This window comes from Dunckerocampus dactyliophorus, chromosome 14 (genome assembly GCF_027744805.1).
Source record: "Dunckerocampus dactyliophorus isolate RoL2022-P2 chromosome 14, RoL_Ddac_1.1, whole genome shotgun sequence".
Lineage (NCBI taxonomy): Eukaryota > Metazoa > Chordata > Actinopteri > Syngnathiformes > Syngnathidae > Dunckerocampus > Dunckerocampus dactyliophorus.
Window position 1 is genome coordinate 16,007,245 of NC_072832.1, and position 25,829 is coordinate 16,033,073.

At 40.3% G+C, this 25,829-nt stretch overlaps 1 protein-coding gene across 1 annotated transcript; it reads right to left on the bottom strand.

The window, feature by feature from the left end:
• Positions 1-6,462: 6,462 nt before the first annotated feature.
• On the bottom strand, positions 6,463-25,395 carry zgc:110045 (uncharacterized protein LOC664755 homolog). The gene is made up of 14 exons (XM_054799172.1): positions 24,882-25,395; positions 24,030-24,070; positions 21,518-21,628; positions 21,377-21,400; positions 21,219-21,251; positions 19,329-19,445; positions 19,118-19,249; positions 18,563-18,691; positions 17,437-17,526; positions 15,815-15,856; positions 15,325-15,400; positions 11,207-11,259; positions 7,987-8,156; positions 6,463-7,663 (listed from the first exon to the last, which is right to left on the bottom strand). The coding sequence occupies exons 3-14, from the start codon at positions 21,593-21,595 to the stop codon at positions 7,303-7,305; spliced, it is 1,305 nt and encodes a 434-aa protein (XP_054655147.1). The 5' UTR covers positions 21,596-21,628; positions 24,030-24,070; positions 24,882-25,395; the 3' UTR covers positions 6,463-7,302.
• Positions 25,396-25,829: the final 434 nt, after the last annotated feature.

Here is a 25,829-nt window from a genome sequence, read left to right on the forward strand (position 1 = left end):
ATGCCACGATTTATGAATTCATTCATTATTTGAAGAGCATTAATAAAGACTTGTTATTTGGCTTATTCATTTCCTCCCCTCTCTTGTCCGGAAGACTGCCCGCCGTTCTTCTCCTAAGCCTTCTTTGTGGCTCATTGCAGAATTGGCAGACATTTTGGGTTCAAATCAATAAATCAAATAAATATATATATAAACATTGTTTTCTCAATTTTCCTTTATGTATTCAGCATTAATAGGTAATAATCTCATTAGCTCAGTTGAGGCATCCAATGCGTCATTTTTATGATGTTTTATATTGGTGCAACATTCACGTACCATCAAACCTCATCAAACGCCCTAGTTTTTGTACGATTCGGTTTTCAACAAATATTATTTGCCAACATGTATCCCTGGTTCTTGCACCCTGTCTTGGTTATCAATCATTTGGAATGTAACGTTGTCCCATCTTTTTTTTTTTTTACCATTACTCTATATATGCTTTCAGCACACTATTACTATACTACTATTACTATTATATTTGTATAGACAATGGGTTAATGGTCGTACTCCATTAATTATGTGTATGTGGCGTTCCTGCTACATCGCACACCACTCCAGGACCATTCAAAAGCTGCAATCCCAGTAAAAGTAAAATGCAACACAATGCAATTGTGGACTTTGTTACAAAAGAAGAGAGAGAACATCAACGACAGGAGGAGAGCGAGGCCAAAACATGGCGGTTTTTAAATCTTGAAATGATGCTTGACAAGGTTTATACATTTGTTGATGTTGGTAAAGTTTGTTATATTGTTATTTCTATTTGTATAAATGTTGTTACAGTGCTTGTTGTCAGCTGTTATTTATAAGAGTTGTTTGTTGTTTTGCAATAAATGTCACAGTTGTGTTCCATCCATCCATCCATCCATCCATCCATCCATCCATCCATCCATCCATCCATCCATCCATTTTCTATGCCGCTTATCCTCACTAGGGTAGCGGGGGTATGCTGGAGCCTATCCCAACTGACTTCGGGTGAGAGGCGGGGTTACCCCTGGACTGATACAGGTGTGTTCCTTTAATTTTTCTGAAAAAGGTTCTCAGGTTATTATGAACAACTTAATTGTCTCATCTGCCTATGTCACAGCCAGAGAGCGCTGAAGAGTGATAATGTAATGAGAATCAAGTGGTGTCCCATTTCTTAGTGGCTTCTTCCACTTGGCCCACGGTTTTATGGGGTAGGGGAAGGGCAAAGGGGTAGAATTGGGATTCAGCTTCGGTCTCAGGACAGGTACAATGTAACTATTGCATTTTGGTCCACGCTTGTCCTTCAATGTTTAATATACCGTGTCAAGCAGTACCACGCCAGTGACAACAGTGCTCCTCTACAGTACAACCAAGTACAGAGGAACCTTGGTTAGTGTCATGAATCTGTTGCAGAAGGTCCAACTTTAACCAAAACGTACTAACCGAATCAATTTCTCCCATGACAAATAATATAAATCCAATTAATCCATTCCTTTAGCCTTTTTGGCTAACACAAAACTCAAGTTTTATAGTTTTACAACTATAACAAGATTTACATGCAGAAAACACTTCAAAATGCCTATAAATACACATAAATGACAAATGAAAGGGATAAATGAACATTTAACATCACTTTTACCTTCACTGAAGACATGATTGTTGACAAAGATGGAGATGTGGTAGCAAGATCCACTCAGACACCACCTTTGTGTTTTGTCATGAGTTATTTTTTGAATTAAATAGTGTTTCTCCCCTTCTTTATCAAAATGCTGGCACTTGCAACTTTCTTTGGCTCCATTATGGGTTATTTTACAGCCGTGATCAAAAGAAAAGCCGAGACTTGTGCCGTAACTGTGTTAGTTAGCAAAGAACTACAGTCGACCACTGGTGATGTCATCGATGGAGCTGACGTCCGGTTCCTGTTGTCATGTATTAGCAAGCTAATAAGTTGCTAACTAGGATGTTTTGTGATAAAAAATAAAAATACAATAAAAATTGCCTAGAATAAAAATGGTTTTGATATTGCAGCTACCAAACCATTTAATAGCCCCTCAGGTGAAATTAAACTTTTACATTCTGTTGCTGAACATACTTTATGTACACATGCACACTCACAGGATACTCTGACATGCATCACTACAGTGATATCAGGGTGACGGTGCAGCACACAATTGGTGGCTTCAACACAAAATACAGGACAGCGTAAGCTGATAAACTATCCAGCTAATTAAACAACATACTAAGCCAACAGATTAACACAATTAATTCCAACTCCATGTATTAAAACCAGTGCAGAATTAATAATGTAACACCACAGGTTTAAAAGCTCCACATTTAGAAAATAGCATTGTGTTAAATTGATGACTTACTAGTTCCTCTTTTAGCCCACAGAGGACATAAAGTTGAAAATACACACACATTGACTTATGTCATTGCAAACTTCATAACGGCACAAAACGTGTCTTTATTTACAATGCAAGCCTAGTTTTTATTTAGTCTTAAAAGGCAGTCTTGTCTGCGTTACTGAAAAATAATAGCATCGTTACAATGGCATCAGAGGTTAGCTATGACCTCAAAACTACCCTGGATACACATCGGCATACACATGGCAGTGCTCTCTGCTGTCATACCTTGCCTGAGGTTGAATGTCATCCTTCAATGTCATTATATTTTCCCAGCCATTAACTATTGATCATCTGCACTTCAGCATTTGAATTGCACTAAAATGGCCCTGATGGTTCCCCGAGTAAGAAGTGTGGGTGGGTCAGGGCACTGGGGACACAATGCAACAATGCCTACACTAGCAGCCTATTATCAGTACAGTAGTATGGGAGGAAAACACTGCTCAAAATATATATATTTTTTAGTTTCAACAATAATTTTGTTGCAACCTGTGCTGAATATTTACACTGAAGATGTGTTGCACTTGCTTCCTGTTTACTTATGATTTGCAAGTCTATTATCAACCCTCTGCAAAATCCAAAACACTGCATCTACTTTATGCTTTGTATGTGTGTGTGTGCCTCGTCCAATACAAAAGAAAAACAATTGCTTTACTAGATCAACGGCATGTGTGGGGCCATTATACAGTATGTCTGGACCTGAGAAAAAGCCTAAAAAATGTATTGGCTAGGATAAAATATCCTAAAAGTGTAACGTTGATGCCGTGCTTAATGACATCATTCCAGCTGAAAGGAAATTGGTATGTCACAATCTGTTATGAGCAGGACCCTGGGATGCAGAGACTGAGGCGACATACGGAAAAAGAGTCTTTAATAAAGCTCACACAGAGCAAAACGACTTATAAAAACACAAAGTACAATATAATAAAGAAGGAAAGGAGGTTCGGCTAACAAATGAACTCACCATGGGAGGTGGAAATAGCGTGTACGGAAAGAAGAGTAAAACCGGGAAACAGGGAAAGAGCTAAATGAGATGCAACAGGGTGCATCGACACACAGGTAACAATAGCCAAATGTAAATTGCTCTCGCTTCTGCTGTTCATGCTGTTCCTTTTGTACTTTAAATCGGTGTTTACCAACATTTTTTGTCTTGTGCTCTCCCAGAGCCTTTATGTCATACCATGAGTACGCCTCACTCATATGTGTTGATCATTTTCCAAAAGCAGAATGGAACACAACTGATCATGAAATGAAAATCATTTTATTTCAACTCCTTAATGTGAACATTGAATTCTCAGGCATGTTCTACTTTTTAACCCAAATTAATTAAACATAAAAAATAAACAATATGTTGCCTTGAAAAGTACTAAAAATAAATAAATACTAAATCAAAATAAATAATAAATCTGCCTCTTTCTCTCCCTGAACCGAGGAACCGGGAGTTTCAGCCATTTATCCATTTGCTTGCAGGTAGCGACTTTGGTGCAGCTGTGCCAGAGGTTATTGTCTCCCTGGGGAAACTAACTGTAGCGCACACATTCCATTTTATTGTCTGGCTTAATATGAAATAACTGAGAATATTTACTTATCATCTTGGAAATAATTTATTAAATGTTTCCACGTACCCCCTGCAATTTGCTCACGTACCACTAGGAGCACGCATACAAGTAGCCCTGGTTGGGAATCACTGCTTTAAATCGCCACAAACACACGAAGTAGAGAACGAGGAAAAGAAAGTAAAAGCACATCCATCAATGCACAGGCTGGAGACCTCAGTCTAGAGCAGGGGTCTCAAACTCGCGGCCCGCGGGCCTTTTGCGGCCCACCAAATCGTATCTTGCGGCCCGCGACTGGACATCAAAGAGTAGTGTAACTGCAGCCCGCAACATCCGGGCAAGCTCAGTGTTACTTCCATACTTACAGGGGCAAGTAAACACCAACACTGAACCAACAATGGTGTTATCACATGAATGTATTGTGAATTGTGTCGTATCGTGAGGTACCCAGAGATTCCCAGCCCTACTCCCAATACTTGATGCGGCCCAGCCTCACCCAGACTCTACCTCCACTGGCACCCAGTGAAATTGAGTTTGAGACCCCTGGTCTAGAGGCATGCCCGCTGCAACATCTCCACAGTTGATACCACCGCATAACCTGAAGCTCCATTTTGAAGTACTCTCACAGATGCCATTTTATGGTTACTGGGCAGTCAGCATTAGTATGGGTCTTAATTTGTATTGTGGATTGTCCTGTGTCTTCCCTGGCAGCGCACTGGATCTGCTGACTTAGTGCCAATTAATTAACCGCTGGACATTTTTGCCCTATAACATTCAGGATCTTTTCATGAATTTAAAATTATTGTCTTTGTGCATTACACAACGCCATGCTTGTGCGATTCAACAACATCTGGAGGTCTGACAGAAAATGACATGAAAGCCAGACCTTTTAAGGCATGGTCTTAAAGGTGCTGTCTGTCCTAGTCCGGTACTGCAATGGAGCGCAAGCGTTCAAATATACTACATCTCACCCGCTTGTTGCTCAGCTGTGACTGCTAATTGTCAATAGCTTCTCTGAGACTGCGTGTATGTGTATGTGCGCGCACACTACGGGCATGCGTCTGTGCATGAGGCATGGTTGAGTGACATCCATTAACGCCACTCCCCCTTTTCGAGACGAACGACAAATCTCATTCAGGTTAACTTATAATTGTGAAGAATATAGGCATTTTTTGTGCAATATGTTCTCTGAAGCCACTATTTGTAACATATGCTAGCTGGTGGGGGTGTTCTTATATTTTTGGGGTGAAACAAGTGTAATTTGGGGTCAAGGAGTCACCTTTAAACTTTTGATCAGCCTGTTTGAGTTTAAATAATACGATTTTCAATAAACTGCAAACTATCTGTTTTTTTCTCACTTGAGCCTGTTTCTTATTTTGGCCTTTGGTACCCTACTTACAATCTGGTTACAATCCACCAATGCAAAATGCAAATACTTGTAGTTTGTTCTTAAGATTTGGTTCAGAAGTCGATGATGTACAGTAAGCACTCGCCACTACGCGCTTCAAATTTGGAGTCTTTACTCTATCATGGTTTTTCAAATCAATCAATGACATGACCTATTATCATTTTTAAAAAGCACATTTTACATATTATTGCCTAAATTTAGCATTTTTAAGAATAAAAATGGCTACGTGAACTAAAATATAAACACAATGCATTCAAAAGACAGATTCATACTATTCTATACTGGTCACTAGGTGTCAGTAATGTTACTGTAATATTTGGTGAGACACACAAGCACCAGACTTGATTGCTGGAACCACAGGCTTTTATGTCAGATTTTAATTATCTCACAACAGGCACAATAATACCTAACATGGGCTACTGTTGCGGCTGTAACCCACGCCAAGCTAAAATTAAACTCTGAACCCTTGACGTCACTTTCTGTCCGCCCCCTACTGAACTTGCCCTAGCACTACTTCATGAAAGTACACTTGTCACTGTCGAGTCTGGAACCAATTAAACGAGATAGACAAGGATTACTGTATAGAGGTCAGAGTGTCATGTTCCGCGTGACAGATTGGACTTGGTTTGTTTTGTTATTTCATATTCGGTTCTTTTGTTTTTTAATTTTTGTTTCCTGTTTGGCACCGTATGTTGGACCTTGTTTGAGGGGGCTAGGAACACACCTCTTATTGGTTATTAGGGTTTTATTTAGGGGGGTTCGGCTAGTGACCGGTTAGTTTGTTTCTGCTCGGATTTTCGCTACTTGTGTACTCGATGCATCCTTTTCTTGTTCCCTGGAGTGATTGTCCTTTTTCGGGCGCATTCCTGTTTCCACCTCCCATGGTGAGTTTTATGTAAGACCTAGCTATGCCTCCTAGCCTTTCTTTGATATTTTGCCACGTTGCGTTTTTATGTGTTGTGCCACTCCATATGAGCCTTCTTTTGTTTTATTGATTGCACCAGCCACCATGTCCTCGTATCCTGGGGAAACACTACACAACATCATAGCGAAACACAACACAGAGTCCTTTATGTAAATCACAGTAAAGCAAGACTTATTTCTCTAATAAAAACAGCCCCTTTTATTAATAAAATGACACATTTATTTCAAAGCCATTGCATAAACATCAAACATTACAAATTTGCAATGTATCAGGGTAGGCATCACCAAGCACACACATGTATTACAGTAACTGTGCTGTGTCAGTTTGTGACAGGAATCGTTAACAATTTGTGTGGAAAGTGAACAATAACCAAGCAGAAACAATAAATGAGTTGTTTAGACCAGTCCTGCTCTACAGGATTACAGTGCAGAGTGAATTCCACTAGAATCCATGTGGCTTTAGGATAATCCCATCAGAACTGCAACAGTGCAGTGCTACTACAGAACACCCAAGCCTGTTAGCCCTGATGAAAGCCTATAGTGAAGGAATAGGGGGAAATATACATAAAAATGGAGCAATCCTTATTAATTGTACTAAACACACCCCACTACAATTGTACACGACCGATCATTTATCAGCCTGCTGCCTACAAAAATGGAATTCTCTATCAAAAATGGATCTAGGTATAAAGATAGAAAACTATGTAAACATTTGCATATTAGAAAACAAATCTCCTGGAGTAACTCTTCACATAAAGCTGTTTGACATGAAACCATTAGAAAAGTAGGTTTTTCTTGGGTTCAAATACAAGCCTGAGTTAGCACATTGCATATTATGCAATACTGAGTTAATACCCAACTCTGCCGCCTACTTTAATAATGATACCTCCACTCTGCTGATTTATGGAAAGGAGGTGCTACACTGGTAAAGCTTGCAGACATGTGTAAGCAAGTACCAAATACCAATAGTTTGTCATCCATTAGTGCAATGTTATCCAATTAGACTGACTCAATATGGAGCGAACTTCTGCCGCTCAGACTTTTTGACACCAGAAGTGGGTATTTTTGCAGTATAAGGGGCTAAACCTTGTGTTAGGCTTGTAGCAGCTGCTGGGTGGACAGCTAGTACAGGGAGTGTTTTCATGCCAAGCAGACTGGAAACAGGGACAGCGTAGTGTGGGTTTTGAATGGTCGGTAAGGTGGAGGGAGAGTGGACATTAATGTTGGTGGGGGCTGGGGTGGTGGCTGCCAGGACGGCTATAGAGGTAGCAGCATTGGAGGCGGTGGGAGCAGACTGTGAGTAGCTCATGTTCAGGTCAACTGGGGTCGCAGAAGACGCAGCCTGCATGGTGTATTTAGCCATCTCTAAGCTGCATGGCGAAACGTTGACGGGGATGTTGAGACGTGAGGTTAAGAAAAGACAATGGAACATGACGGGGGGAGAAAGTGGGTGAGACAAAGGAGACGGGAGGGGGAGAGAGAGGAGAAAACATGAGTCAGAGCAGGAATGTGTTAAAAAGCAGAGACAATCAGAATGTTGATGCAGTCAAGAGGCTGGAGGCAGCGAGATGGAACAAATCCAACCTCACCTTGACCACATTTATTCTGCCCTCACACAAACGCTTGGTTGACTGTCATGTCAGAGTGCACTATGAAGGCCTGCTGGACATGCTGGATTTGCATCATTTCTTACCTGGCGCTGATGAGGTACTGGGCCACGCTAATGCTGGCCGGCGAGCCTGTGATTGTGACTTGGCGCATGGCTGAGCCATCAGTGGCACTAGCAATTTTGATGTGGGCTCCCGAGACCTGGCGGATTTCATTGATCTTCGTGCCTTGTCTTCCAATTATGCAGCCAATAAACTACAAGGGAGGGAGAGTAACAGCATGTAAATGGCTGAACAGTCTCTCCTTTTCAGGAATAACATCACAGAGAAGCAAGAAAACAAAACAAAAAGCAGCACAGTGTCACAGCGGCAGCATATTCACACAACATACTGGTGACCCTCAGATTACGAACGAGTTCTGTTCCTACACTGTGATTGTGAAGTGGGAAATTATGCATAAATTATACCTAAATTACCTCCGAAATCACTCACACTGTACAGAGGACACCTGAAGGACATATGAAACACGGTAATAAAAAGATTAAGTACAAGAATAAATGAAACACGAGTAAAAAGAATAAAACGTCCGTACTTTTATATCTGTGGTTGTCCTACTAGGCCTTTCTACCTTTTTAAAATATTGTCCCAGGTTAGTCTGAAAGGATAACCTCCTCTTCTCCTCCCAGATCTCCTTATAACAGCGCACGGATTTCATAACCCCTCTAACATTCATAATAATAGCATAAAGCTACTAGCATTCAATAATCTTAACATTTATGATGGTCACAACAGTGAAGCGTTTGAGAACAAGAGTGTCCAATATCGGTGAGCGTTTCTCATCTGTGAGCTTTTTATGATGTTCATTTTCACTTTCGTGATGATGGCGTTCCTTTTCTTTAGCACACTACCGCTTGGGATAATGAAGTGCAGAAAGCTAACAATGTTATCCTTCCTCAGTGCAGCTGCACAGGCACACATTGTATTCATCCGCCTGCACGCCGTAACGAGATCTTGAGCGAGTCTTGTGTTCACAGACCGAGATTACATTTTTACTTAATGGGAGCGCGTTTGTAACCACTAAATGGCGTATCATGGAACATCGGAAATCGAGGACCACCTGTACAGTGTACACACGTGTATAGAGCATAGAAAACCTGTTTACAACCTTCTAAATACGTTTTTTAACATCATTAGAGCCCTCTAGACATGAAATAACACCCCTATAATCACCTCTACACTCGCATTACCCAATATAGTAGACATAATAACAGAAAATAAGCCATTTAAGACATAAATAATACTTGTACTCGTGTGTGTTGCTGTAAATGTGTTCCGGTGCTGGAGGAGCTGAGTGGGGGTCAAACAGGAAGTGACGTTGGGGGTTCAGAGTTGAGTTTTAGCTTGGCCTGGGTTACGGCAGTTAGGGATTATTGTGCCTGCTGTGGGATAATTTAAGCCTGCAATAAAACCTGTTGTTCCAGCGATCATGTCTGGTGCTTGTACAGCAACATGACTGACACCTAATGACCAGGGTAGTTTACATATATCATCACAATGTCTTCAAATGCCTTGTATTTGTATGTTAGTTCATTTAGCCATTTTTATGCTTGAAAATGCTTAATTTAAAAATGCACAAAATGTACTCAAATATGTACTGATAATGAGCAGCATGATTTATTAATTCCTATATTTTTGAAAAAGCATGATAGAGTGACGAAGCAAAATTCAAAGCGCAAATTGGCGAGGGTTTACTATATTATTTAAAACATGTAAAAAGTGTACTGCTCACTGCTTTGCTGAAACAAAAATGTACTACAGCGAATGAAATGTACAGGCTCACCCAGCTGGGCTGATTGGGACATTGAACATCCACCTCTCTGGCAGGAAAGGAGCCTGATCTTGCGTAGGATGTAATGAGATTCTGAAGAAATTGTGTTTGGGCTACAGAACACAGAACACCTGAAGAGGGGTTGGACTTTGCTCTACATTGGACTTGCTGCTGGGGAGAGGTGGCATGCATGTCTGGGCTCATTAATAGCCCCCTGACTTGTTACCTATTCATTGGAGTCGTAATAGGTGAAGGAGTGGATCCTTTCTCTATGCCTTTGGTTTGGAGAACAAGCTTTGACTTTGATTGGTGCTAACCCTTTTGCGAGCCTCTCTGTTTTAGTCTCCAAAAGTCTCTTCACTAGATTTGTCCCTAGACGCTTTTTTGAAAAACACTATCTAGAGCAGTGGTACTCACACTTTTTCAGCCTGTGAGTTACTTTTAAAATGATCACATGCAAAAGATCTGCCTCCTACGATAACGCAGAGAATATAGACATTTACAGTAGTCAATTTATAATGTGAGTATTTATGTACATTCTACATGTATATCAAGGGTGCACACACTTTTTCAGCATGCAAGTTACAAGTCAAAATGATCTACCTCTTACTATAAAACATATAAGATATAAAAAAAATAGGGCTTATTAATTGTCCACTTGCACCATGGATATGATATAAGAAAAAAAAGATTGATGTTTATGTTATTTCTCAAATTTCTATCTATCTTAATAACGTTTTTGGGGGTGGAGGGGTTGTCACTGCGCAATACGTACCCAGAACACAATTGGTTCAACTGGGTTCTGTGCATGTGCAGAACGTGTCTACATCCGGTCGGCCTATTTTTCGGGAGTCACATGTTAGGTATGTGTAATCTACCCCGTCCGTCAATCTATTTTACGGCAGCAAGCACCCCGCATAGTTAGAACATTTCCTAGGTGCACGGTGCGGAAAATTTGGGCCGCACAGACACCGCACGGAGGGGCGTGGTTGCAAAAGTGACGCTGACCTTGCGGATGCGTCAAGCATGAACCAAGCTTTAATGTCAGCTGACTGATGTCATATGACATCTACAAAGTGATGTTTATGGTGTGGGTGACACATGGGATCCACTCACACTACCTTCGTGATCGACCGCAAGCGCGCGATAGACGTAATGGGCACCCCTTATCTAGAGGGGCCTTGCTGATCCCTCCTGCTACATCATCTTATTCTCTCAGTCCCGCTGTAATATGTTTATGAGCAAGGGCGAACAGGTAGCGCCAAGTCTATTTGTGGCAGTCCAAAGTATTTGCACTACACTTGTATAATAACAACATTAATGAAAGAGACAGATGATGCATTTATTGCTGTAAATGACTTTTGTCTAAACATTCCTTATCAAAGCTGACCACCTAGACAGTGTTAATGAAGTACACAGCATCCAAATTACGAGATTTTTTTTTAGTACTGCCACAACACAAATAATGAGACACTTACATCATTAGGTATTGCCAGCTCCTGTGAACTTGTGGGGGCAGAAGCATCCAATCCTGTAAAGTAGGACAAAGAACGCTAACAACCGCATGGCACTAATGGCTTCCACTTTTGTGATATAACAAGTTGACCTACTTTTACTACTTTATCACTTTTGAGAACATGAAAATGGCAAAAAAAAAATCTTTCTAGGTCCACACATGTACTGTATAATACATCCATATTTAAACACACATTCTAGGCACGTACTGCATCTGACACCGCTACAGGTCTAATGCTCTAATGTCATTATGACTTCTTTCACATCAGCCCTCTGTATGTGGTGGTGAGCTCTTCAGTTAGTTGTGAAAAAGAAAACTGCATGGCAATGTGGTTTGATGATGTCAGGGATGGTGTGGGCCAAGATAGTGTTAGATTTTGAAGGGAGATGTCACTGGATGGGAGGAGTGGGGATCACGAGATTGGGACTTGTTTTTACAGAGTGAAATCAGGCAAATGGATTTGTTCTTTCGGAGCATTTGAGAAATAGTGAAACATGGTTAAATATTTACAACATTGTAAATATTACTGTCATTTTCACATTTCCTTTTCAAAGGACTTGTTTGCAATGCATGGACAAAAGTAATGACATATGTCTAATTTAGCTTCCTCGTATATCAAAAGGTATGGCGAGACCTCACAGTTTCCCCTAGTTTTTCCACCTAAGGCTTGCATACAGACACTATCCAGGGTGCAGTCATGGTCTTTTGTTTATTAAACACGGCAATCCAATGTTGGTCAATATATGTTAAGTCTAGCTCAAGATGGTGGTACGGGAAAGCAAAGTTGTTACTTTCACTGTGTAACATTTCAAATTTTTCTTCTCCCAGCATGCCATTTTGGATACCTTCCCTATTTCGAGTGTTAAACTTCATCTTACTACTTTCAACTTTGTGAGAACACTGGGGAGAGAAAGCACTTTTTTGTTACAGCGGGACTGTGCCTAGTGTAGGGGTCTCCCTGCAGGAGAGGACATTTTCTAAGGACCCCCGTATAATCCTCATTTTGGCCTTCTGTCATTATTGTCAATAAAAAACTAACTCCATAGAACTGTCATCATATTTTCTAAGCTTAGCTGGTTTGACCTTTGCTTCCCTTAATGAAATGGGTGGGCTTTTAAATATCTGTGCATTGTGCCGGACACTGTAAATGAAGGTTTACACATTGTATACGGTTAATTGGTAACTCTTAAGTGTCCATCGGTATGAATGTGAATGTTTGTCTATGTGTGCACTGCGATTGGCTGACGACCAGTGCAGGGTGTACCCCGCCCGAAGTCAGCTGGGATAGGCTCCAGCATACCCGCGACCCTAGTGAAGATAAGCGGCGTAGAAGATAGATGGATGGACATTGTGTACATACAATCTTACATCATACATGTGTTTGTTGGACACTCACATGCTGCCAGATTGTTGCATTATCTACTCTCTCTCCCTGCCCAACCATCTTCTTGTGTTGTGCAACCGTGCATACTTGTAGCTCTCTGGACTTTTAGGCGGTATTCTGAAAAAGTGGCTCAACAAAACCGGGCGTTGTGCTCAAGATGCAGCGCAACAAAACCTAAGTTCCCCAAACAAAGTTAAACGGTACTGCAACGGCGGTTATCAACTTACTTTGTCAAGTCCGGTTCTCGCTTTGTGCTCATTATTCTACTTCCATGCAAAAATGAAGCTATCCCAGCCAGTTGAGCAAGTAATTATTACGGAGCGTTATGAGGAGTTAATAAAGATCATTACTGCCAAAAGCAACACGATCATTGCCAACAGAGCGAAGGAGGACTGCTGGCAGAATAATGCTAACATAATGTTAACATAAGTTAATATTGATTATTATACTAACTATACCCTACTAGGCTTTTAATTCATCAACACTCAACATTGCACAACTTTAACACATTCAAGTTTTTTTTCATCTTTTAAATATGTCCATATTGTCATATTGTACCCCGCGACCCTAATAGTATAAGCTGCATAGAAAATGGATGGATGGATGTCATATTATACGGCTCTAAATGATAAAATGCTGTACCTCGTTGTGGCCACTAGGTGGTAGTGTTGACGTGTTTTGCGGCGACCTTTTTGTTGCTTGAGGCCTGAGAGTGCTGATTCTCCAGCATGTATTGTAATATACAGGCTCAGTACTCATGCAAGGACTGCTGTGACAAATACGACGGCAAACATTGGCCGAGTTAGTCTTTCTCATTGCATTTTATTCCTGATGCACGGCTGAAAAAGCGAGCAAATGTAACGTATTCTCTTGGCTGAAAATCTATATCTCTAACTGAGAATTTCATCAGGGAATGCTAGCTAATCAGTGTGATCTGAAAGTGGCCACTCCCGCCGTAGTGCTGCCTGAATTGTTCTTGCTCCCGCGTCCACGGGTTTTCAATAAATGGTGACACCGTCTCCGAATGAGTTACCCAGTGAAACAGCGGCGCTTTCATAGCCGATTTTAAGCTGAAAGTGTGGACATAAACTAATCGGGACCAGGTTATGAGTTTAGCCTAAGTTACTATGGTGATATAGTTGCTTTAAAAGAGCGCTACCTTCGCTGAACAGGCAAGCCCGGCTTTGCACTCAACACACCGCACTAACCCACCACTAACCACTTACTCTCCGTAGTCTTTGGTGAGTACCGTATTTTTCACTGCTTGGCTTTTTCTAGCAGCTCTTTTTGTTTGTACTTTGTGAGGCTTCACCCGATTCTTTTGTTGTACTTTGTTTTTCTCCTTTGTATGTTTTTTCCTATCCGTTGAAGAGCGCCTTTTGTATTAAACCTTTTTCTTCACCATACTTTTGTCATCTCTGCTTTGGGTTCCAACCACGGGCTTGACGTAGTTCCTAACATAAAATACAAATACAGTTTAAATAAAATACAAAAACTGTAGTGTGCACCAGACTTGCTTGCCAACGACAGGCTTTTAATATTTTATAATTATTTATCTAACAGGCACAATAATAACAAAATAATAATAATAGTAATCATCAGTTCATCATCATACTCCAGCTAAAGCTCAATTCTGAATCCCTGACATCACTTTTATTAAAACATACACGAGCACAAGTCTTATTTAGGTATTAAATGTCTTATTTTTTCTGATTATATCTACTATATTGAGTAATATGAGTGTAAATGTAGGGGGTGCTATTTCGTGTCTACAGGCCTCTAATAATGGTAAACAAAATTAGAAATATTTAGAAAGTCATAAACATGTTTTATATGTGTAACTACAAAAATATTCATTTTATTAATATTGAATCCTACTTCAATTCAGTCGGGTCTGGCCCCAATTAAACGATAAACAAGGGATTACTGTGGGGGGTAGGGGTGTTGTTTCCTGTTTAGATGACTCTAATAATGTTAAAAACCGTATTTAGATGGTCGTAAACAGATATTCTATGCTTGAACTAAAATATTTGATTATAAATAAGGAATCCTAATTCACTTATCACAGTTGAGTCAAGAACCAATAAACTGCGATAAATGAGGGATTACGGTATTATTTTAGTAATAAATTAATCTGAGGAGCCATATTGGAGCTGAAAGAGCATTTTTTAGTGAGCTGGGTCATAAGAACCGGCTCAAATTTCCCTTCACTAGTGCACAAAGCAAGATCTGTAAAGGCGTGCTTGGGAGAGTTCGGTGTGGCAGAACTTGAGTGGTCGATCACAGGTCCTCTCTCAGATCAGTGAGCTCTGATTTCACAAATATGAATGAAAAAAAAATCCCACAGACTCACTCCAAAAGTTTTCCTTATTTTTCCCCTTTTCTGTGCGTTCATCCTATTGGTCAATACTTTTGTCCATATAGTGCACATGCAATTCACACACTATTTGTGTTGTAAAAGCAAACTTTTAAGATTAGGAAACATGTTTGGGGCTTTTACATTTTGTTTTGGATCTCCAGTTGCGATTGATAAGATGTGACCACTTATGGTTGACCTGTAAGAGTGGATGACCTCTGAAAAAATGGAGACATCCGTGATCCTCTCTAAAGTGACAGGGGCTGTTTGATGTTGTGATTGGAAGAGGAGTGATGACAGAGGGATTGATGGTCTTCCCCTGGGAGCCGTGGGTACGTACCAGGGAAGGTAGGGTTGCTCTGCCCAAGGGAAGGGAGGGGGATATGCTGCATAGCCAACTGGTGAAGCTTGGTCAACTGCAGGGTAGGAAGGAAGTTAGAGCTAACCAATCAAACTGGATTATTTCAGAGGAGTTGTCAGCTACAATACAGAGACAATCTGAAGTTCACAAACATCACAGATGGTGTCAGTGTGAAGAGATTCATTTCCTTCAGAAAGCATGCTGGATTCTCATGGAAGTCATCTGAAAATACAGTCACATCTCTGCTACCAATCTACAACTTGCTCATTAAGGGACTACTCTTAAACTTTGATTTCAATCAGAGCAGGCTGCTACGTTGTGTTAGTGTTAGTAATGTCGACAGATCAGGTTTGTTAAAGTTTCATTGTTGCTGAAAGGGGTTGAGAGAGGGTATAGTTGGGACTTGGGTGGGAGTGGGCAGAGTTGGTTGAAAAGGAGTGGTCTCTGTCATTAAAATGAAAACACTTACATCTTGATGCGCAAAAGCGTACGGCCCAGGAAGTGCAAAGGCCTGGATGATATAAGAGAAGAGATGTGAATATGTGTCACTTGACATGTAAATTCATCTCTGTGCAGAGAGAGTAAACAGCATTGAGTGCTTGATGAAACAAATCCATTCCCTTGCTTTTTTCCCCAGAGCTCAATAGCTCTAATGGGTGCTGGCTTGATGGAATTTCGTCTAAATGTCATATGCTGTTTTTAACCAATTTTGACCAGAAATTCAATAACAGATGTCTGATAAATCAGAGCATAGTGTGCCAGGACAGTGGCCAAGCCAGCTCATGGAAAACATCAGATTGAGTCACGTTATTGTCACATTGCCACACAAACACGGATTTTCAAAAACTGTCCACACTAAAACTCATGCCAAATTAATGGCGGCACTGCAGCCACGGACTGTAAGGCAATTTTAACCCATCAGTAGCGTCGATGAAGCCATTTCCAAAATGTGCACGGCATTCTTGCAAAATAACGACTTGCTTGTCAAAGTTGTTCTATCAGCTAGAGGTCTGATCGGGTCTTGTCCAAAACTGCCGTCGCTGGCTGGAGCGTCGTGGCAGCAAATCAATTGAAGCTTAAACTTAAAGTCCTCTCAGTATGTTTAAAACCAGAAATGTAATGTTTGCCTTTGCAAACCTTAAATTATAAATATGTCATCAAGCCAAAAACTGTTTCAGTCATCCATACACATATGCTGATGCTGGAGTTGTCCAGAGATTTCCAACCGCTCTGTTTTTAAGGCCAAACCCCATGCCTGCGCGTGGGCGAAAGGCCAAAATGCATAGAAAAATCAGCATTTAAAAAAAATCCATATTTGTGTGGACACAGTCTTAGTCGTGTAAGTGGATAGCATACATATTTCTCTCATACTAAATACCTGTGTTTGAATCACAAGATGACCTCATCTTAATGCTTACATTATGACACAACTAAAACCAGAATTATGCTTCACCGTCATCCGTCGTCTTGATTCTTTTATAGTTTTTAATTGGGGCTCATGCCTGACTTGGAATTATCCACCAAAAAAACACTTTTTGACTAGATATTTAGCATCCGGTGTAGTACAATGGTGACTGTTATCGTCTTAATGAGCAACCTGTATTAACATTTTTTTAAAAACTCCAAGAGGTTCAGTGCCTCACCAGCCGTGAACCTCACAGCACGTTACTGAACTGCTTATTTACATATTGCATTTTTTTCTGCTGAATCACTCCTCAATTTGCGTCATTCTTTCTTTTGCTTTGGCAGACCTTTTGGTGCTTTCGTGGAAAGGAAAAAACAAAAATGATGTACTAAAGAAAGCTAAACAACCACAGCCCTACAGTCCGCGAAGCTGATGTGAAGTTAAACAGGTCAAACTCTGTCGGTGGGTTTGGAGGGGGAGGAGCCAGCTGGCGTAGATTACACATAATATGCACAAACGGAGCGTAAAGCAGGTTTAAAGGTGTTGACGCAGCTGCAGTACAGACATGTCCCTCTAGTGGTTAAAATACTCCTAACTAACTTGGACTTGTTTTTGGAGATAAAAGACCCCTCTTTTTGTTTTCTATTTTTGCAAAGAAGCTAAAGTGACATGGAATGACTACTTACTTGTGCAGAGTGCTGTTGTGCTAATACTGCATGGGCTCCAGCAGGAATGGCCTTTGGACGGTAGGGAATAGTTGCTCCTTTTGGAGGAGACTAGAAATGAAAAACAAAAAACAAAGAAAAATTTATACACAGAACCCTTACCAGGACTAATGCATTTTACATCACTTTGATCCCTCGCTGAATCTTTTAATAGGTGCTTCATCGATTGAGAAGGTTACATGGACCTTGCATGCCATAGATGAAATAAACTCTTAATTTACAAGCCTTTTCATTTTTCATGCATGAGAGTAATACTGCCCTTGCCGGCGGGCATGGAAGAGAGACACACTCATTTTCCCACCTCCCTCACTCAGAAAATGGAATTTATTGTGTGACATAAACAAGCAAACAGGACTATCAAACCTTAGCAAATCAATACATTAGTACATCAAATCAGTTTGAATAATCCAGCTAAGGTTGTTGTAATTAGTCACAGTTTTGTGAATTCAGAGATGAGATCAATATTAAATAGTTAATTAGCCTCTGGACTTCTATGCCCTTAGTGAAACAAAAAAACTCAACCAAAGTCATTGACATGACGCCAAAGCACTGAACTGTATAGACAGAATTATCGGAACGTTTGACGCCCATGTTACCTACGACTAACAATTCCAAAATATGCAGTACATAGACTAAAATATCCTTGTAAAGATCTTTGCAGGCTTGGAGAACATGTCATACACAGTAACTTGACACCATGACTCCGATTCCATCTGTTCATCAGTCCTCTCACATTGTCATTCATTCGCGGTTTATACTTTAACATGCGTTACAGAGAAGGGCAGGGTTCTGAAACGGAATCTGATCCAATAATTACAACAGTCACTCTTGGAAATGTTGATCCAAAATTTGGGGAGAACGTCAACATCAACCTACAAGGAGGGCTTGGAGGGGCAGGGGGAGCGAGGTATTTGCCAATTTTTATGGGCGTCTCAATTACTTGTGGATTTTCACCATTCGCTCGCTACTGTATAATACCTTTAGCGCAACAAGACTGACTTTGCTACTGAGTAACCTCTTCCCGTTTAAAACAAATGTGTGCCGAAACAAAATGGTTGCTCATGAAGAGCTGTCTGACGGTGCTTACCTCAAGCATGATGGAGCAGATGTGTCTTACACACTGAGTGATGGCCTGTGGAGTGCCAGAGATTGTGACAGCCCTCTCTGTAGAGTCCGGCAGCATGTCTCCTGCCACCTGAACCTGCGCCCCTGTGGTCTTAACATATTCAGACAACAGCGCAAAAGGGCTATTTATTGCCAGAAAGTACACTCCATCATCCAAAGTTGAAATGCAGTTTCAAGCACCCGCAGGTTTACCCTGATCAGATTTGGACATGCAAAGACCAGCTGCAAGTCAAATAGAAATGTGGGCACCAATATTTGAAGCGGTGCATATAAATAATCTCCTAGTCAGAATGAGTATTCAGCCTCTGTACAAGCTTAGTCATTTCGGATTCTCATGTGTAGCTGCCGAAGCAATCCCACAAAATGTATGGAAGGGAAAAAACATGGAGGCTTGACTGAAGTGTTTGATATGGGAGGACACTTGATGCCAGAACATCAGGTAGGAGGTTGTCTGTTCTCATTTGCATGCAGAAAAACAACTTCCTAATAGAAACTGCAGAAAGGCAAGGCCTCCTACCTCTCGGATCTCTTTGATCTTGGAGCCTCCTTTTCCAATCAGTGAGCCACACTGGCTCCCTGGGAAAACCAGGCGGAGTGTCACAGGTGGCTTGCTTGTCACAGTGCTGTTTGTCATTGCTGCCGTGATATCCTGAGCCAGAATCCCAAAAATATCATTAATATGAGCACAAACTGGAGGACAAAAATGTAAGGATGTCAGCAATATTGACCTCTTCAAACTTTTGTGCAATCATGGAGAAAGCTCTGAAGATACCCTCTGTTGGTCCTGTGATGGTAACTATCCTCTCGGGAGATGATCCTTCCGATATGTTGATACGAGCGCCACTCTGAGAAAGACATATCCAAATGTATTGCTGTAAATGTTGCTCCACACTTGCAAAAACATGCCGAGTTACACTGAAGGATCACAGTAGATTTTTTGCTGACGTTATTTTCTTGGCAATTGAGTAAGCAAGTAATTGATACACCCATAAAAATGTCTATAAACATTTTTGACGCACGTTTCATTCCCTCATACCGTCAAACTTTCCTGCTAGCTTGGCGTCAACCGTTAACATTCCTCCGATTTCTGATCGACATTTGCCATAAAAGTGATTTTTTTTCAATAAAAGCTCCTTCTCTCTTCAATTGCCAGTGTTAACTTCAAACAGGTTAAAGTCTTAAATACGTATGCCTCACACATCCATCCATCTTCTATGCCGCTTGTCCTTACTGGGGGTCACAGGGGTATGCTGGAGCCTATCCCAGGCTTTGAGAGGCAGGATACACACTGGACTGATTGCCAGCCAATCGCAGGGCACATACAGTATATACAAAAACAATCATTCACACCTATGGACAATTTAGAGGCGCCAATTAACCTAACATGCATATGGTAGGAAACCAGAGTACCTGGAGAACACTTGGAGAACATGCAAACTCCAGGCAGAGATGCTCAAATGGAAATTCAAACCCAGATCTCCTGACTGCGTGGCCATCATGCTAACCACTAGGCCACAGTGCTGCCCTCACACAGCCATCAAACACATTGTATGATTGATAATACATACTGCCTCCCTGTTTTAATTCCAGTGACGACTCAGGATAATGTGTCATCATGTGTTCACCTCACTGCAAGTTTTGAGTCGGATTGACTGTCAAAGCTACAAACGTTTGCGTCTTTGCTATGGTGCGTTCCAGGACTGCTGAACAAAGTACGAAATATCAACGCTTGACAAAGAAAACATGATCAGTGAAGCATAAAGACATAAACAAGTAAAAATTGTGAGCTTTCTAACAGTTGTACGTCAATGCCAGGGGTATCTAAACTTTTTCTCCAGAGAGCTGCATACTCATACGTTGCGTGGGCCACTTTTACACTTCTTAAACCAACCCATGTAGATACGCAGAGATGTTTTTCATATTTAAAAAAAAAATAGCCTGCATCTCAGCTTGGTGAAATTAGTACAAATTAATAGTATGAATGAACTTTATCTCCTTATGTTACAATTTTTTGCTTGTTTTAAAATTTTTATTTATATTTATTTTATATTTATTTTTTTATATAATATTATAATATATAATATTTGAACATTGTTTCCATTCATTTTTTCTCTTATTATGTCTCTCATAATATTATATAATAATATATTAATAATAGAGTATTATTAATATATTATATAATGATATATTAATATAATAATATAATTAATATATATAATATTATTATTGTATTTATTACTGTAATATTATAACCTAATTTTCCTACAATTGCAGCTTTGTTCTTTGTTTTGTTTGTTTTTCAGAATATTATGACTTTTTTTTTATTACACATTTTAGTCTTCTATTATATTTTCTCTTAATATTTTGACTTTATTTTCCTAATATTTTGTCTTTATTCGCCAATAAAAAAAAACAGCCACGGGCCACACTTTGGACACCCCTTTTATATACAGTACATTTTTAGACCACATTATCACGTATTTATAAATTATTACCAATTTATGGTGAACGAGATGTGTTTACTATGAAAAAAATGCATCTTTAAAAAAAAAATGCACAAATTTGTGGGGTCGTGAATGCAGAATCGTGAATGTGCGAGGATCCGCTGTACTGCTTACCTCCTCTCTCATTTTCTTGACTGTTTCTCCTTTCTGGAAGCAAATAGAAATTCAAATGAATTCAAGAATTAATTTTACAGTGACTTTCATCTTACAAGAAAAAAAAACATGCTAGTGACTCAGTGTTTGATGATACATTTTACAATTTTGATATGTACCTTTCCAATTATACTGCCGACTTCCTGTAATGAAACAAATCATTTTAACAGCAGTAACAAGCTACAAACAAAACAGGTGTTACAAAAACATGGACCGATATAATAGTTAATTAATTCAGCTATTCTGCATCGGTCGATTACCTTTCCATGCATCAGCAGGCGTAGCGTCAGTGTAACATTCAGGCTCCCGTCTGAGGCCATTTCTTCCCTCTCAGACATACTCTGTGTTCCTGCGACTTTTATGTAAATACTCTGCAAATAAAATAAAATATTTAAGACAGGATATATACCTCAGGCACTTCAGTGGCATTAGCTATAAAATGAGCGATCGAAAAGAGAGATATTTAGAAAGAGAAGAATAAAAGTGGGGTTTCTTTCAAGTTATTTTTGTTTGTTATTCTTTCATCTGCTAACTGCCCACTTATTGCAGTCCACTGCCCGCTGCCTGCAGGATATCAGTAATACATAATTTCCTGTTTGCCACTGTGACATCCAGGAAAAAAGGTCTTTAGACAAATAGTGCTTAAGAATGTAATATACGTCTGCATCATCATTGTATCAATCTGCAGAAGAAATACAACAGATTTCTATCAGTAGAGACGATACAGAGTGAATCTATCAGGGGACTGATCCTGTGGTTGTGAGTGTGGAGGAGATAAGCCTGTCACGAGGTGCAATCTTCACATGGGACCAGGTCTTTGGTTCCGGCTTAACAGAAGATGTGTGACTCCCTTGGACATGATAAGACACAAAGGATGCCACTGTGAAAAGTCGAGAATCAAGTGATGTGTGTGATGGTCTCCAATGTACTGACACACAATTTCAGCCGGGTAGACACAGTGAATCCAATCTTTGTTGTCTTTGCAGAACAAATGAAGAATGTGTGGAGGCAGTCCATGTAGGAAGAGAGGCTTCTTTCTCATAACACAGAGAAGAAGACATTTAGTCTTGAGAGTTTCCCTTTTGTTTGACAGATGAGATTATATTATTTTTGAGACTAAGAAAGTTGAATCACTTTATTTATTTAGTTCTTGGAGAGAGCATACATCCCCATGGTTCAAATGTGAATGACAGTCTTGCTGATGGTACAAGAATGAAAATCCTTGGTAGCGCCGGTCTGGCAAAACTCCCTCATTCCTATTGGCAACTTTAGCATTTTTGGACCGGGTTTGCTGTTGCGTGAAGCCTCACCTACACCCTGCTGGCTTAAGCAAATGTATGGTAGATTTACTTCCTGAGTCCTTAGGAAAAGGGGAGAGAGCATGGCAACAAGCTATTGGTTAGGGTGTCCAAATGTCCTGTTTTCCCTGGACATGTCCTGTTTTCCCATCCTGTCTTGTTTTTTAGAAAGTGATGAAAATATCCTGGTGTTCACTGTGGCATTAAATTGACAGGCGTTAGGGCACTCTGCTGTATGTGACATAATCCTCGAGAGGCTGCCGTGTGGGTGGCTTTTGAATTAATTTTGCCAAAAAGCAGCAAAAAGCCAAAGAAAAAGCAAAAAAAAACATGCACAGAATTAATCCTTTGATGCTTGCCGAGTTGAAGTCTCTTAATGGGGATGTTTTATGCTGAAAATACTGTTGAAAATTCAATTGCAATTTTGCATCTTGCATTTGACCTCAGGTTCCAGTGTTGTTCTGTTTCTGGAATCATTTTGAACATTTTTCCTTTGGAATTTGTGCATTTGGTAATAGACAGTATTTAGTAGTACAGTAATTCCTTGTCTATCTCGGTTAATTGATTCCAGACCCAACCGTGATAAGTGAATTTCCGCAAAGTAGGATTCAGTATTTCTAAATGGAACGTAGAAAACCTGTTTACAACCTTTTAAATACGATTTTTAACATGATTTGAGCCCTTTACACTCATATTACCCGTATTAGTAGGCATAATAACTGAAAATAAGAGATTTAAGACATAAATGAGACTCATGTGTCTGCTCATGTGTGTTGCTGTTGCTGGTGTTCTGGTGCTAAGGGTGCGGGTGCAGGGCAGATACTGTAGGAAGTGACGGTGCGGGTTCAGAGTTGAGTTTTAGCTTGGCACGGGTTACAGCCGTAACAATAGCTCGTGTTAGGGATTATTATGCCTGTTGTGGGAAATAAAAATTACCTGAAATAAAAGCCTGTTGTTCCTGCAATCAAGTCTGGTGCTTGTGTGTCTCACCAAACATTACAGTAACATTACTGACACCTAGTGACCAGTGTAGCATACTACATATCATCACAGCGTCTTTGAATGTGTCTTCTGAAAGCTTTAAATATGCATATTTTTTTACTAATAATAGGCCGTACAGGTTTATTTACTAATTACTATAGTTTTTAAAATTGTGATAAAGTGAAGCCACAAAATTCCAAGCGCGAAGCGGCAAAGCATTACTGTATAACAATTTTCTTTCTGCATACTTTAAATGTACTGTAATTACAAGGCTTCTTTGAGTAAACTTCGAGTATCATTTGACTACCTCATTTCCGGGCAGAGTGTCCTGGTTTTTGGTATTTAAAACGTGGTCACCCTACTATTTGTACATGCCTGTGAGCTGTTCCTTGTTAATCCAGTTGAATTTGATCCTACCGCGGGATTTTGTTTGTACAATTACATTTGTAATACATGACTGTTGACCCGTCCACAGATTTGTTTGTATACTTACATAAACCAATGACTGAAGAACTCCCTGCCGCCATTCCAAACCTAAAAGAAAACAAGAAAGAGAGGCGGGTTTGCTGTTAGCTGTAATATTGTTCTATTCATGTTCCTGTGTTGATCACGTTAGACTGAGCGACAGCTAACCCAGTCAATAATATTGTGGCAGTTACTTTCTCCTCTGTGTATCATTATAATTTTACAGTGTCTACATCAAATAAACAGCAACATCTCGTACTAATCCTATAGGCCAGGATTTGTTTAGTTAATGCTAAGACCCTTTTGACCTATTTCTGTCACCTCTAGCATGTCAGCTCCTACTCAAGACTTCCGAACAAAACAGTGTGGCACAATGGCGGCCACAGAGCATACCATATATAATACATATCATAATAAACACAATTAAAAAGACTATTCATCCTATCGGGAGGAGAAGGATCTACATGTACTGTATTGTCTTATATTTTGCATTCACAGCATACTCAATCTAAAATGTGTAGTTATTATTAGGTTATTTTACAAGGGAATTATATAGAGGAAGAAGACATGTTTTTTCCAGTGCTTTCTTATCGCAAATATAATATTCAGACAATGTCCTAGTGTCCTGTAACAGTTATGCATACAGTAATGGGGTGTGATAGTATATTGCATGAGGTCTAAGGTTTTGGTAGAATCCAGTCTTTGTTATCGCTATCAAAAAGTAACTTTGATGGAAGTCAAGATGCTCAGTCGCAAAATGTTACATTACAGTCTTGACAGTGTTGGCAGTCCAAAGTGGGCAGTCAACACCCTGCCCCTTGTAACTATGTCTCAGTATAGAGGCCTAGTGCAGAAAGAAAGATTGGAAATATATACTGACCTGATATGCAAACCCTTCACTCCTCTTGATATCTAGTAGCTCCTGATAGAATAACCTCCGTGTTCAATGTTTACTTCCTTTGTTGTCCGTTGTCCACAGAATGGACAGATGGCTTTCTGTGCCCTTAGACCGGCTGGAGTGGAAGCAGGCTTTGCTATTAGTCCCTCAGCTTAGCCCAAGATAAGCCCCTACGCAGGGAAAGAGAACCCGCATCTTTGCCTAATTCTCCCTGTCTCTGCCACCAAAGAGGCGTTCCTCCACACGGCGATCCCCAAGCTGAAGAGGCCTGAGGGCAGGGCAAAGAGTGTCTTGTGCTGTCCGTTGTCCAACACTGTTAGATCAGGCTGCGTTTATGTCCACCACAACAGAAAAACCTTTGTAAAAAAAATGTTAAATAAAATGAAAACATAGAGACTGAGAAGGTTTGTTCATGGGTGTTGCTATGGGAGTAAATTTGCAGCAGTCAAAAAAACTCCTTGTGCAAAATTGCTGCACTTGGAGGCTGACTAATTGAGGGATGGCAAGGACAATGTGGCGTTGGTGGTATTTAGTGATGTTAAGCACAATGTCCTCGTGGGGTGCTCACCCCCCCTCCCTCTGTCTTGCCCTCCCCCACCCCAAGCCCCTCTGCCCTGGAAATGAGGCCATAGTGGATACAATACGGCCCTTCTGCACAGAAAAATGTATTCAGCTGCAGCTTCAAAAATTGTGAGGGAAGTGAATCAGTGAAGCATAAGTGGCATATTTAATTACTATTCACTGTGTTGCACGGAAACAATGATGGCTGCTGTGAGCCTCATGGCTGCACGTCTTTTAGACATCTGAGCGGTCATTGCTCAGTTAGCAGGCCCCAGCAGTGCTTCTGTGAATAAAACTGTTAAAGCTAGTTATGAGAAGAAAAGGATTGTGGTGTGAGTGAGGGTGTTTTTCTACATTAAGTGACTTATT